General features: G+C 35.7%; 1 protein-coding gene across 1 annotated transcript in view; it reads left to right on the forward strand.

Annotated features, from left to right (window-relative positions):
• Nucleotides 1–15,876, forward strand: part of gosr1 (golgi SNAP receptor complex member 1) — a 101,960-nt gene that overhangs the window by 34,831 nt on the left and 51,253 nt on the right. The window contains exons 5-6 of the mRNA XM_039756910.1: nucleotides 1,768–1,859; nucleotides 11,268–11,342. Of these exons, the coding sequence (XP_039612844.1) occupies nucleotides 1,768–1,859; nucleotides 11,268–11,342 (167 nt within the window). The remainder of the gene's footprint in view (nucleotides 1–1,767; nucleotides 1,860–11,267; nucleotides 11,343–15,876) is intronic.

Raw genomic sequence — 15,876 nt, forward strand, 5'->3', positions numbered from 1 at the left:
CCAATTCTGCACCCATCTAAAACATCACCCTGAACTCCCACTTCTTTTAACTTGATGCCCAACCTCTCATGTGGCACCTTATCAAATGCTTTCTGAAAGTCCAGATAAATAATATCATAAGCTCCACTTTGATCATATCCTTTTGTTGCCTCCTCATAGAATTCCAACATGTTAGTAAAACATGACCTCCCTCTTCTGAACCCATGCTGACTGTTCAGAATAACTCCTGTCCTTGCCATGTGTTGCTCAATCTTATCCTTAATAATTCCTTCCATTAATTTTCCTGTGATGCTTGTTAAGCTTACTGGCCTATAGTTGCTTGGATCTGCCCTGTCACCCTTTTTATATAATGGGATGATATTTGCCATTTTCCAGTCCTTTGGAATCTCTCCAGTGCACAGTGACTTCCTAAAAATATGTGTCAAGGGTTTATATATGTACTCACTAGCCTCCTTAAGAACACGAGGATAAATATTATCTGGGCCTGGTGATTTGTTTGATTTCATCTTATTTAATCTGAGCAGCACTTCTCCCTCAACAATTTCCAAATCCCTCAGTACCTCCTTAGTAGTTCGTTTACCTCTGGGAGGTTATCCACTTGCTCACTTGTAAACACCTCAGAAAAATGTAAGTTTAGGGCATCTGCTATTTCATTGTCTGTATCTTTTAATTCCCCTTTACTATTCCTGATGAAGTTGACCTCCTCCTTAATTGTTATTTTACTACTAAAATACTGAAAGAATCTCTTGGGGTCTTCTTTCGCCTTATCTGCTATATTCCTCTCCAACTGTCTTTTAGCCTCCCTGATATCCTTCTTAATGGTTGCCCTCATGTTCTCATACGCGCTACGATTCTCTTTGCAGTCATTAGTCTTATATGCCTTATACAGCAGTTTTTCCTTTGCAACTTCTTTTTTAAATCTTTATTAATCCATCGTGGAGTTTTTTTTTTAGTTTCCTATTACTTCCAAATTTAGGTATGTATCTGTCCTGCATTACATGTAAAACATTTTTAAACCTTTTCCACTGCTCCTCGACTGTCTCCACATTTAAAAGCTTATCCCAGTCTATCCTACTTAGACTTTGTCGCATCTGCTCAAAATTAGCCCTACCAAAGTTCATCTTAACAATTTTAGTCTTTGCATCTGCACTCTTACAAAATACTGAGAATTGTATTACATTGTGGTCATCATCAATAACCACTAGTGTCCCAGTGCCACTGGCAGCCATGCACGCCCAAGCCATCACACTGCCTCCACCGTGTTTAACAGATGATGTGGTATGCTTTGCATAATGAGCTGTTCCACACCTTCTCCATATTTTTTTCTTACCATCATTCTGGTAGAGGTTGATCTTGGTTCCATCTGTCCAAAGAATGTTTTTCCAGAACTGTGCAGGCTTTTTTAGATGTTCTTTAGCAAAGTCCAAACTAGCCTTTCTATTATTGAGGCTTATGAGTGGCTTGCACCTTGCAGTGCACCCTCTGTATTTACTTTCAAGGACATTTTTCTATTAAACATATGTAATTTGTTATAGTGATCAGGTTTAGAGAACAAGTGAAGTGAATTTCTGATTGGTATTGTGGTGCCGCTTTTCAATATTCTTGCTCCTTGTTATATACTTTATATAAACCAGTGTTGACTAGCAGGCATTTGTTAAATGAAATTTCAGCAACATGTCCAATTATTAGATTTGTTGGATGACTGTCTTTACAGAGCAGTGATCTTTAAATCACCTTAAACATCTTTGTGCCTTTATCTTTTTGTAGGACTACACCCATGAATTTCATAAAACCAAAGCCAATTTCCTTGCAATTCGTGAAAGAGAAGACCTTTTAGGATCTGTACGGAAAGATATTGAGTAAGTATGAGTTTCAATGAAGTATTTACATATTTGATTTATTGTATAGTGTTTTCTTTGTATCAGATACATTAATAAAATTAATAAACAATTTGAGTTTTTATTTTTCCATAAATATTTTAATATGCAAATGATGCCATTGATGCAGGATAGGTAAAACCTGGAAGTCTGACACAGCAGACATTTGTGTAGCCATGAGTATGCTGTGTGAACTTAACTGGACTTTAAGCAAAAGCATTTCAGAGAACTTCGGTTTTGATATTTCATGACCTTAATTTCTGATCACATAACCTTTCAGCTTGTGTTTTGTGTTACACTTTTAATGTTTTTTTTTTAAACTTTATTCCATGTTATAAATACTGTGAGATTTACCCCTTAAATAAATTTAATTCTACCCAGATTTCTTAAAGTTTTCTTGACTTTTTAGTTGGATTTTTGTTATAATACAGGAATTAGCAATGTCTTATTGCACTTTGAAAGATACATATACATATGTTTAATTTACAAGCTGCTTTAACAGAGCTGAGGCTTAGTGCAGAACACTGTTGGTTCACATCTGTAAGAGACTGGATTGAAATCTATGCCCAGCAATGGTCTGTACTCATTTCACACATTTGCCTTGTGTTTGCATTGGCCTTTCTCTAGGTACCCTGTTTGTTTTCGTTCTTTTATTTTCCCCTCTCTTCCATGTTAAATCCATTTGCAGGCCTTGCACACTTGATTGCTTGGGTAGGCTTACTCTAGGTGGATTTATAAATTTAAATGGATGGGTTAAAGATATCTTTCACAGCATTAACATTATTTCTGAATATACATAGTTCCCTTTCAGATGCTGTAAACTTTCACATTCATTGTTCTTCTCTTTTCTAAGCAAACAGTAGTGCAAAACTATGTGTTACTTTTGAAACATGGATGTCTTACAGATAATTAAAGTTATCATTGATTATATCCTCGAACAGTGAAATGTTTTAAGTGTCAGTATAAAGAAACAAGCTGTCAGAACACAGCATGCATGAAAATTACCATATCATTCACTCCACATCTGTGTTAGTTTACATATATATGACTGCTTATCTTAATTTTAACTGTTTGCAAAATAGTTTTGAAAATGTTATTTTATTCCACCTGCTTTATAAAATGGGTAAAATAAATAAATGCAAGAGTACAAGCAAAAATGCCGCTCAGCCATGATTTAGCTGAAAAAAATGATAGCTTTAACCACGTAGTTGCCAGGAAGCCACATCTGTGATGCCCATTTTGTTGCGCTGCAATTGATTTTTCTAATGTTGTATTCATGAATGTTGATTTTATCAGACAAGTGATGCACAATTTCTGCAAAGTAACATTTGTGTTTCTTTTATGGCTACAGTTAAAATGACTTGTTTGAAGGGAAACTTGGAGCTCTTTAATTTAGTATGCTGCTTCACTAACTTGACCACATCAAGATAGACAAAGTAAAGCAAAGATAATTGATGCTGAAAACTTCATAATACCACTGTGAACCTAGGGCCTCCGGTGAAGACGTGTATTACTGTTTCGATGAAAAAAAGTCATAAAAGTCTATTTGCAGCTTCTGTTGTTAACATCTTTCCCATGAAGATGACCATCTTCGTATGGGATTCTTCCACAGAAACAACATTGTAGCCTTGGTGGACTACTGGACATATTTTTGCTGTGGATGTATTTGTTTACATACATATAGAGTATTTGATTTTTCATTACGGAGACACTTGTAGATTGTAGGAGAGTTATATGGGCATTTCATATAGTTTATATTTTGTGTATATCTTACATATATTGGCATTTTGGATGAGTATGATGAATTAGGCACCTATTACTAGGTATAATGCTTAATTTTGCAATTGTGTTATGCTGTTCTGATGTCATCAAATCTTTATTTCGTAAGCTTCCACTGTCTATGTATTACTTACGTCTATTTTTAGTATTATGAACTCTAGATTAAGGTTTCCTATTATTAGAAATGATTTAACTATCCATTTCGTACAGTGAATTGTGTTGGTTTATTATGTACAATTAGTTATCTGTATAGAACAGTTCACACAAAATCCTGTCACCTGACAAGTGACTATTGCATAAATACTTTATGAAAATTAAATAATGCACACATTTTTTAAAGCGTTGTGCTGCTTCGAAAGTGGTTCAGGTTTTTTTTTTTTTTTTTTAAAAGTGATTTTTCAGCAAACAAGTTTGTAAGAACAGTAACGCATTTCAGGTGACAGAAACAAATCATTTCACAATTTCCTGTTGCTTTGCAGGAGTGTATAATCCTTGCATAAATCTCGCATGTTAATGAAGCTGCTCCTTTTTAAGTTGCCAGAATTGTGTTGGTGCTAGATTTTTTTTTTCCTTATTTAATGTTCTTTAACATTTCCTGGAATATCTACTGTACATATGATCTTATTACGCATTTTGTCTAAAAACGACTGTTGGTCTGAGCTATTGGTCCCATTTTAAAAAATATAAACTATAAAACTGGTGAATGTAGTTTTAATTTGAATTGAGGTCATTGGTGAATTGGTTCACACTGGACATCCTGCACTAATAAGTCTCCCTGTGAGACTGTGCTTAAAACACAGGGCCAGAATTTTATAGTCATAACTTCCACAGTAATAAACTGTTTCTGTTACTGGAAATAGCCTTTTCTCCCTAAGCAGCTCTTCCCGATAACACTTAACAGTAAGTCTTTGCAGTAGTTACTATTGAAAGCAAAATGAAGTAGGTACAATTGTACTGTTAACTTCAGTTGTACTCAAAATTATTCAACCCCCATTGAAAATTGTTTATTGACAAAATTTACAAAAATCAGCTGTTTGCAATAAACAAATCAAATAAGAACAATTTAATAATTTTGAGTACAACTATGTATGAGCTAATATGGTAGTTTGGTGTTTACTACACTAGAACAAAGAACACTGCAGTATAAGAGCATTGTGCCTGGAATATAGGAGAAGTCATAATATGTAATATTCAGTGTTGCAGGATTAAAATTAACATCAAATTATTTGCTTCTCTCTCTGTTTTCTGCACAACTGTAAAAATAAGTGTAGTTTATTGATGAAAAGGAGTATTTTCAGCCATCTATTTTACATAAATGGAACTAAAATTTAAATTTCTTTACATTCTGCCTGCCCCTAAACTGAAGCAGAAATAGACCTTGAGTTGGTCTATATTTTATGTACCGTGTATTAATTTTTTGTGCTGTTAATAAAGCCATCTACTAAATAGTAACAGTATTTAGAGATTACTGTATTTGATACAGTTCAGTTACTTTATTACAGAAAAGCAAAGATTTGCGCCACCTAAGTTTATATGATTCATAATCCAGTTATGTTAGATGTTCTAAAGAACCTATCTTGATGAAATTTGCTAAAGTTTTATTTTCTGCTTCATTGGGCACATCAGACTGAACAAGACATATAGCACAAAGTCTACGGTTTTACACTTTCTCAACATTGATTGGTGTGTGTGGAGATCCAGAACCTTGAAAACTCCTTTTGAAGTGAAGTTCAGAGATTTCATTGGGAGAGAAGCTCTGTAGAGCAGTCTGTTTTGAAAAGGAGAATTATGTTCTTTCTCATTGGTAGAAAGCTGTCTGATTAATTCAGAGCAATACAGCTAATCCAATAAAAAATAATCTAGACAATTCTGATGGCAACTTGGAATGGCATTGTTATTGTTCCACTGTGGAGCTTGGACTTTTGTAAATACTGTACTAAAATTAGAATGTGCTGAAGAAAGACACAGCTATGCATTTAATTTTTAAGTTTTTGACTTGAATAAGATTGTTATGGGGTCAAATGTATTTAAAAACTATTATAGTATAAGCTTTATGTCAACTATTACATTGAACTTCTGTTTATCTTTACATTGAGTAATATGATTTATCCACTAGGTGGAACTGTTTGTAAATACAGTAGACGGGACTCCTAAAAATGCATTGTATTCTATAACCACATGTAAGAAATAAGTTTTGCAGCCATATATTCTGCCTATAGTATTTTTTTGTTCAACATGTGTTATTTTATGTGTGCTTTTTCTGCAAAGTATTGTGGATAATGCACTGTATGTTAACTTTTTAGTTAAAATGGTAGACATTGTTTGAATTTTGAATGTTTGCATTTTTTACATGTTACCAAGGATCAGGAAAAGCATAACATTGGGTAAAATGGGTACTGAGTGAAAAAATACTGCAAACTTTTAATCTATTCATTAAAGAATACTTAGTTAACTGCCCTTTATGGAACCATATTTTTAAAGTACAATTGAATTTTAATGAGCTCATTTTTACAGAACTGCTTCAAATTTAGTGACATTTGTATTACCAACCACACCCACAATCACCTCCTAGCCCATAACCCATTGAAGTGCTGTTCTAATTTTTATTTCTCCCAATCATCATGATATTGACTTGGATGTGTGTTTGAAAATCATTTTCTTGATGGATTAACCAGATATTTTTCATCTAACGGGTGATGTTTGTTTTTCTGATGAATCCACTAATAGTGCAGAATTAATGGTGCCTTCAATAAATATATGTTGTGCCCTGCCCAGGGTTTGTTCCTGCCTTGCACCCTGTGTTGGCAGGGATTGGCTCCAGCTGACCCCCCTCCTCTGAGACTCTGGTTAGGATATAGCGCAGGGCTATTCAATTCCAAATTCAGTTGGGCCAGATTGTCAGACCAAGAAGGTTAGCTGGGCCAGTCATTTTAGCGGCAAAGCAGCTCGTAATGACAATTTTTTTTAAAACCAACACAAACAAATTTATTGAAAAACATAAGGTTTATTCGTTGTTTCTCTTTTAACTTTGGTCAGTTTGCAGAGCAAAAGGTGCATACAAAAAGAGCTGAATTAACAGAATCTGAGGTAGCCCCTATTTTTTCCACTTACAAAAGAAAAAAAACTGACCTAGGCTACATATCTGACCTATCTGATCACAAAGTGCATAAAACAAAATAGTGCACAGTAGTAGGCTATTAGAAATAACATTGTTTCCTTTTGAAACAAAATAAACAACTTGCACAAATTTGATCCAGGAACATCTCAAAGTGCATAAAATAAAAAGTGCACAGTATTCACAACTATAACAACACTGAGGGAACATATTTTAAATCACCATGTGTGATTAGGCATGCCTCTGTTATGCATCCCACATTATATTGATGTATTGTAGGCTACAGTTACCCTGCTGACTTAGTGGGAGAAGTGACATTTTTTTGTTTTGAACGAGCAGTGACTTTAGGCTCGTAAGTTGTCAATGCAATTGAAGGCATTGGTGGAGAGTATGGTCAGTCAGGGAGCAACGAGAGTTGCTTTTTATGGAGTTCATGTGTGAAAAATTTGACTCACATGTATATGTTGTTCCAAACATAATGAGCATGACGATCGCTACTTTCTTAACGTTAGGGAACTGATGTGTGTTGACATCAGTCCAAAACATTGCAGGCCCGTTAGTGGAAAGCTCCTGTGCCATGGTTACAGATGACTGCATGTCAACAAGTTCGAGTGTGAATTTCCCCTCGTCAATGGAAGGGACCAGTTTCTTAGCTCTGGCGGATAAGTACCCTTCTATTGCAACAGTGAATGGGTCTCTGACAAAAACGGTCAACTCTGTGGGCAGATCAAGTCCATCCAATCAACCAGCAAAGTTATTTTTCAACATCGCAATGAAACCTATCATCACATCCGTGATTTGTGCGGGGGATGAGATGCATTTGCGGAGTGTCGGAAAATGCAGCATTCGCCTGTGCTCAAATCATTTGCGTAAAGGTCCAGTTTAACTTGGAATGCGCATCTGTTCCACAAGGTCGATGACAGTTTTGTCTCTGCCTTGTAGTCCCAAATTGAGATCGTTCAGGTGTTTGAATATGTCGCTCAGAAAGCAGGCATCGGCCATGAAGTTGTCGTCCAGTATGCGACTCAAGTGCGTTTCTGCCTTTTTGCTTGCTGCCGTGGAGGTAAGTTATGATCTCTTCCCTGAGACCGCAGAAACGCTCCAGTGCTTTGCCTTTGGACAGCCACCTCACGTCATTATGCAAAAGAAGGTCATGGTGCTCAGCAGACATTTCTGACAGCAGCATGCGGAATAAGCGGTGTTGGAAGCTTGATGTGGAGGGATAAAATTAATTATAGCCATAACGCTGTCCATTGTCGTTTGAGCCCGCTTAGTTTTGCGCACAACACCGCTGATGCACAATGCAGTGTAAGGAGATCAACTGAGGTGCAACAGCAGACCAACGTGCTGCCAAACCATTCACTTTCCCTGTCATGGACGGAGTCCCATCTGTCACAAGCATGCACACACGCTTCATATCCAGACCACTGTCTTTAAAAAAGGCGGAAATTTTCCCAAAGACTATATCGCCAGTTGTGTGTCCTTCTAACGGCAGTAGGCCGAGCAGCTCCTCTCGGAAGCATTTGCCATCAATAAAACGGACATATATGCACAACTGAGCAGTATCAGTTTTGTCTGTGGACTCATCTACTGCTATAGACATAGTATCAGCTTTCATCAGGTCTCCTAACAGCGTTTCATACACATCTGCAGCAAGAATTTCAACCCTACGAATGTTTGAAGTATCTGACAGGGGTACGTTTTTTATAGCAGATACCACGCTCATTTTAATTTTATCGTCATTTATCACCTCATCCACGACAGCCAGCATACAGTCCTTCACGGTTTCAGAGTCTGTGAATGGCCTTTTCTTTTTTGCCAGTATCCAGGAAACACGAAGGGATGCTGCAGTAGCTCTCTCTTGGGCTGTGAATGACCGCACCATGGTAGTACTGCTCCGGTTGTAAGATGCAATCAAACTCTGCACTTTTGCAGCCCTCCTCTTGAAATCCCTCTGGAAAATTGGTGCAAAAAGTGTGGTGTTTCTCAACATGATGCCTCCGCACATTGTAATCTTTAAATACTCCAACGCACTCATTACAAATTAAACACATCGGTTTGGCGTTTGGATGTGGCGGTAAAATAAACAAGTATTTGTCAGTCCAGGCAGGGTTAAACTTACGGTTTTCATTGGCAATTTTACGTTTCAGTGTTGAGAAAGACATATTGATAGTAATCTAAGCTACTACCGGCACGCTCTGCATTGTTTGTGTGCTGCAGGCTACGTAATTTACGTAGGAATGCGCGTTTTTGGCGGGACCATAGACATAATAAATACTTTATATTTATATTAATATACAGTACTATATATTTATATTAATATAATATATATATTAAATTATATTAAATAACAATTTATAAATAATATATATTAATTTATTATCTATGGGCGGAACCACGGGCCGGGCCACTCGGAGGTTGATTCTGGTCCGCATGTGGCCCGCGGGCCGCCAATTGAATAGCCCTGATATAGCGGGTTGGAGAATGACTGTCTAGATCTTGATACAGAAAACCATTCCCAGCCCATTAATTGCCACAGTGTTTGATTCTTGATAATGATTCTTTATCTGGAAATTATTTTTCTGCACACGGCAGGAGCCATGTCAATCAAAAAATGTTTTTGGCTTATCTTATCTGTCTATTGAATAGCCATCTGGAACCTATTGAAGGTTATGCATTTTTATAATATGGAGACAATGACTTCTCAGTTCATCTAAATGGTGCCGTTTTCTGCTTGTGTACTTTACTATGCATTTCTCTTTTGTTCACTGTTTTTTTTATGGCATTGTCATAAATATTGACCTTAACAAAGAGAGGTCTGCATATCCCTAGGTGGTGTTCTTTCAGACTACATGGAAATGTTTAAATCCTGTTGTTGCAGAGATTTTGGCAGGATAGCCTACCTTGTTTTGCAAAGGTTGTATAGTGTTCCATATTTAGACATTAGTAAGCGGACTATGGCCTGGCAGATCACCTACATCTTGTAAACTGCTTTGTAGTCCTTTTCATACTTGTAAAGATCAACAACTAATTTTCCCAAAGGTAGGCTTCTTTAGGGTAGACTTGCCTCAGTTAACTGTGGTTTAATAATCAAAGTATGACATTGGGCCAGTCTCCTTTGTACTTTTCAGAGACACAACCAAGATAATAGCTGATATGCATCTAAGAGTGTCTGTAGTCAACAACAAAACAACAACTGAAAGAAAAAACAAAGGCCTGTATACAAGTCTAAATCTACAACAGGGAGATAAAACCTAGAAAAGAAGGAAAAAAGAAGAGAGCCAGAAAATCCAAAGAAAATATAAATATTCACATCTCCTTCACAAACAATGTTCTCTTACTCCGGAGCTATTTCAGCTCTGCTTAAATAGTGAAGGGTGGTGGGCCTAGAAATGGTGATGTTATGGTTGCCCTGCCTCTTCGGCTCCACCCCCAAAGCCGAAGGAATATCCAGAATTTGATAGGAACAGTATGTTATTACAAGTATCACATAAACCGAAAAATGTGACAAGTAATAAACCGACAATAATGCATAACACCAGATACACAGTAATAGATTTTTTTATGCAAAGCTCCTAGATTGACCAACTTTCTTGCCCCTTTAGTATGTAAGCTGCTCCACTGTTCTTTGTTCTTGGTTGGATCTAATATCATTTGCATAGGTTTTTCCTAAGGAGATTGAAGACTGTGACCCATTGGTAACTGGTAAAAGTTTGTTGTCATCTTTTTAAAAATGAGCACTACAGCTGGGGTCTGTGATTCTGGAGGCACTGTGCCCTTGTTCCATATATAATTGAAGAGTGATGTTTACCAAACACTCTCCAAGGAGAGTATCATTACTCCTTCCATCTCTTAATGATATCCACAGTTGAGGTCAATATATCTACACACTTGATGGAAACAGCGTGTCTATGAGGCCCTTCAAAAGTTATTCTCCATAGTCGCAACAAATTCCCCCTGCATATGGCCCTTCATTTCAATCATAGTTATACATGCAGCTTTTCTGACATATTTGTATGCTATATCTTAGTCAAATGAATCCAGAGGCAATCCTTCTAGCATTGCATGGAAAGCCTTTCTCTTCAATTTAACAGCTTCTTTTACCACTGCTCTCCACTATCGGGTCTTATGATTGGAGCCTTGATGGGTATTACCCCCTGTTATGGTTGCCTTCATAACTGGCATCATCCACATTTTAGCTACAACTCTTTATTACTTATCATTTCCAGCACACCCTCAATATTTGTCTGGGTTTCTCAGGTCTTTTCATCAATATTTTGTGCCACCTCAAAAGACATTTGTTCATGATTGCTGATTATGATAACATATTACTACAGTCCACAAAAATATTTGAAAAAATGTGACAAATTCAGAAAATTAAACTAGAAGTAAATTAATTTATAACTGTGCCTGCAGATGTTAGTTTTATATGTTTTCTTTGGGGAGGCTCACTACTTTTCGTATGTGACTTTTAATATCTGCGTGTCTTTTCTCAGGTCATACAAAAGCGGGTCTGGTGTGAACAACAGAAGAACAGAGCTATTTTTGAAGGAGCATGAGCATCTGCGCAAGTAAGAGTGGCATTATTTTTTGGAAAGCAAAACATAAAAATCTGTCTTTTTTTTTTTTTTTTTTTTTACATGTAACCTTTTTAAAATGAATGTTTACAGAGGTGCGGATAGATCCGTAAGTATTTGGACAATGACACATAGTTTCATAGTTTTGGACCTGTACGCCACCACAATGGATTTGAGATAAAGCAATTGTTCTGTATTTAAGGTGTAGACTTTCAGCTTTAATTTAAGTGATTTACCAGAATCGTATGAGCTGTTTAGGAGTAACAGTCATTTTTTTGCATAAAAGCCACCACCCTGTTCAATATCTCAACCATTATTCCTTTGACTGCTAGTTATTCCATAGCAAGGTGTGGTGGGGGTCAATTTCCCTCATTATGTCATTAATTATTAAGTAGGTAGAAGGTCTGAAATTGACTGAAGTGTGGAATTTGCATTTGGAAGCTGTCACTGTGAACATTTAATATGAGGTCCAAAGAACTGCCCATGCAAGTAAAAGCAGGCCATCATTAGGCTGAGAAAAACGAGGCAAACCCCATGAAAGCTTTGTCAATGTCCAAATACTTATGGAACTATGACAAGACGGAGTATATTCTTAGGAATTTATTTTAAGATGGTATGGAGCTATAACATCATTGGGCATATTTGATATACATAAAGACTTCATTTTAAATGAGAACCTCAACATTTAAGTGGTACTGTCACAAACTAGGCTTATTTTACTACATATGCTACTCCTATAGTTGTGAATTCAAGTACTGTATATGTCCTAATGAAACTATAGAATGAACTCATGCAGGAGAATACTCTAAGCTTAGGTCATCAAGAATGCAACTTAGTCTTTTGTACACACATATTAATTTTTTCATGTTTATTTTCTCCCAGAATACTGTTTCATACGGTTTTTATTTTTCACTCCTCCATTGTCTTCTGGCTTCATGTAATTTCTAATGTGAGGAATTTGTTTAGGCGTGACTTTTTATATTTAATTAGCTGTGTTACCCAGCTTTACACAGGGAATTTTCTAAGATAATGGACCTCTTTTATAGTGCCATTACTTAATCAGATGTTTCAGAAGTACTATGTAACTAAGTGTTTTTCTGCTTACTGTATTAGTATTTGTTTTAAACCAGGGGCTAATAAAAATTCACCGGAGTTGCTTAATCTTGACTGTGCTATATCCAGTTGCACATGAGTGAAACATTTCTGTCTTAGGTCAATTACTGATTTTCCTTCTGACTGACCTTGCCTTTTGTTGGTGGTCATTGCAAAACAGAATTTTATAGGAAACTGAATTTTTTCGAATTGAGGTAGGAATAATGTGAATTTAAGTATCTATTACTCCTATTTGATATTTTCTGTTTTCAGTTGTTTACTTCGTTTACTCAAGCGTTTTGTGTTGTTTTTTGTCAGTTGTATGTTCAAGCTTCTTTTTTTATTCATATCTCCAACACTGAATCGTGTTTTACTTTGTTATTACAAAAAGAAATTACATGTTCAGGCTGCACATTTATCTAGCTGGTGCAATTTTTTTTTTTTTTATTATAACCTTTTAAGTATTGTACAAAAATGGACAGGTGAAAAGAATTGACATTTTGAACTGCGCACAGCATGGTGCACCCTGACAATAACTTATGGGGTGGGTGCACCAAGATGCAGAGAAGCAGTATTTGGTAATGTTATCATGGTGATTTAAAATTGATTAATTCAAAATTTAAAATTTCTAAAAATCTCAACTCTCTTTTAGCATCAAATCCTAAAATTGTTACTACCTCTTTCTATAGTGTGTTTGACTAAATGTCTACCAAGTAAAAGAATACATAAGTTACTAATTACATTTACAAACTCCTATTCTCTTATCACATTTTTAAAAAACAGCATATCTATCAGCTAAAGAAAAAATTGCACTTCATTTTGTTCAGTCGTGGCATGTTTCCATAAATTGTTTCAAGATTTTTTTTTTTTTTGTTAATTTCCTTTTTGGTTCAAAAACATAGAGTGGTGATTAGTATTGCAAACATAATGATAATGTTTAGGTGCACAACCTTATTGGCTTTTTCAAAAACACAAGACTTTTCATTGATGATAAAAATCTAGCATAATCAGTTAATATCTGATGAATTGTCACTTTATGGTGTACACAGTAAAATAAAGTGCCAGAGCTGATCATGAAAGGAGACGTGGTGTGTTAGAATGTCCCACTCACTACAGCATTAACAAAAAATATTGACAAATAATAAAACACGGATCAGCTAATTTTCTTTCTGTAATGTCACCAAATTTCAATCAAATCAGTCAAAACATTTTGGAGATTTTAGGATGTTTAGTGTTTCTGTTGTGTTGAGGATTTAGCCCTAAATTTTGATATATCATAGTGTCCTTTCTTGGTGGATATTTACTACCTCAGATGTGCCATCCTGCCAAATTTAACTTTTTTTTTTTTTTATATAAAGCTAAACAGGAAATTGATTTTGTTGATGAGGGAGAGAGTGAGTGAGGTTTTATATATATATATATATATATATATAATATATATATATATATATATATATATATATATATATATATATATATATATATATATATATATATATATATATATATACACACATATATATATATATATATATATATATATATATATATATATATATATATATATATATATGTATATATGTATGTATGTATATATGTATGTATGTATATATGTATATATATACAGTATATATAATATATATATATACAGTATGTATATATATATAACCTTGTATTGGCTAACTAGAAAGATTACAATATGCAAGCTTTTGAGGCAATTCGGGCCCCTTCAACCTCTCATCACATCCATAATGCCTAACACAGTACAACACCCTAGTACTACTGAATGGTTACAATCAAGTAAATTTAATTTTTAATTGATATGCAGTTAATTTTGGTATATTTGATAAACCTCACATCATGAATGTGAAGCTAAGAAGTGACGCAGAAACAGTAGAACTGCTTTGAAGCTGGATGCCACCCATTAGCAAAACCAAGCAGAAACTGGAGTATGCATGGTCCAAGGCTGCCATGAAAATGTGCATGGCTTTACGGAAGTTTAGTTTTTATACATCTCAAAGTGAGCATTTAAACAGGTGGTTTGCAGCAATGTTTTTTGTGTATGCACCTTTTATACATGAGGCCTCAGGTCTAGATCTTAGCTTTGAGACCCTCCTTCTATGGCTGCTCCATAACACCTTTGCGATCTGCCTAATCCTATGCCTGCACATTTTTAACTACCCTGCTTCACATGGCTCTCCTTGGGTCAGTACAACTTGATCTGCCACACTTTCCACACGTCCGGAGCTCCATTGGCATCTATACACTAGGGCTGCAACTAATGATTATTTTGGTAGTCGACTAATCGTTCAATATTTTTTTTTTTTTTTGATTAGTCACGATTATTTTATGCTTGACTATTTTGATGCCTGCGACCTGTGGTTGCACATCCTGTTCCGAATGTCACCTTGATGTGTCTGTATTAACAGATTAAAATTAGTAATAATCAAATTAAAATAACCAGTGAAACATATGAATTTGAAAATAATCAGATGTTTTATATTAGTGTGACCATCATAATAAAAAAAGAAGTACATTAAACAATTCAAACTAAAGTGCACATAGTCTTTAAACAAAAAACGTGCATTTATAAAAGATTCAGTTCATATATTCCTGATTGGAATGCAGGAACGTGAGCATTTCGACATGATCTGGTGTAAGGCTGCCTCTCTTCTTTGAGACAATGTTCCCAGCTGCTGAGAAGAGACGCTAAGAGGGAGTAGATGTAGTAGGAATACACAAGAATGATTTTGCAGACTGAGAAAGATGTTTTAATCCTCGCACTCTGAAGGAAAAGTGTAGTAGTTTATCACATCATGTACTATATTATGCCAAAATAAAAAAATAACGGATTAAAATATGTCACAAGCTAATTACTGATATACTCCAAAACACAAGTTACCTAACATTAGTTAGAGAGTTTACTATTCGTATGAACAGAAATATTATACAAAAAAGAAGAAAATAAATAGGACGGTTCAACTGATCCTTTTCACTCGTTTACTATAACTCCAAACATGTTAGCAAACATAACTGAAGTTATATTCGCTTAAACCTTAAATCGCTGCAACCGGCTAGAGTTAGTTTCCAGTGCAATTTGGAAGCATGGCGAAGCCGAGTATATGTGGCGACGTACATTCATTGAACTCCGCAACCGGCTAAAGTTGTTTCTCAGTGCAATTTGCCAGCACGCCAGAGCCGAGTATATTCGGCGATGTATATTCATTGAATGCTGAAACCGGCTGTAATCATGTCTCTCTGCAATTTGCCAGCATACAGGGGGTGAGTATATTCGGCGACATACATTCATTGAATCCCACGACTGTCTATTTGCTTCACAGAGCAACTTGGCAGCATGCCGGAGCTGATCAGTCAGTGCCGTACATTCGTTTAGCAGCAAGCTTATGAGCACTGCAGCATCACTGTCTCTGGGATT

This window comes from Polypterus senegalus, chromosome 6, assembly GCF_016835505.1.
Source record: "Polypterus senegalus isolate Bchr_013 chromosome 6, ASM1683550v1, whole genome shotgun sequence".
Lineage (NCBI taxonomy): Eukaryota > Metazoa > Chordata > Cladistia > Polypteriformes > Polypteridae > Polypterus > Polypterus senegalus.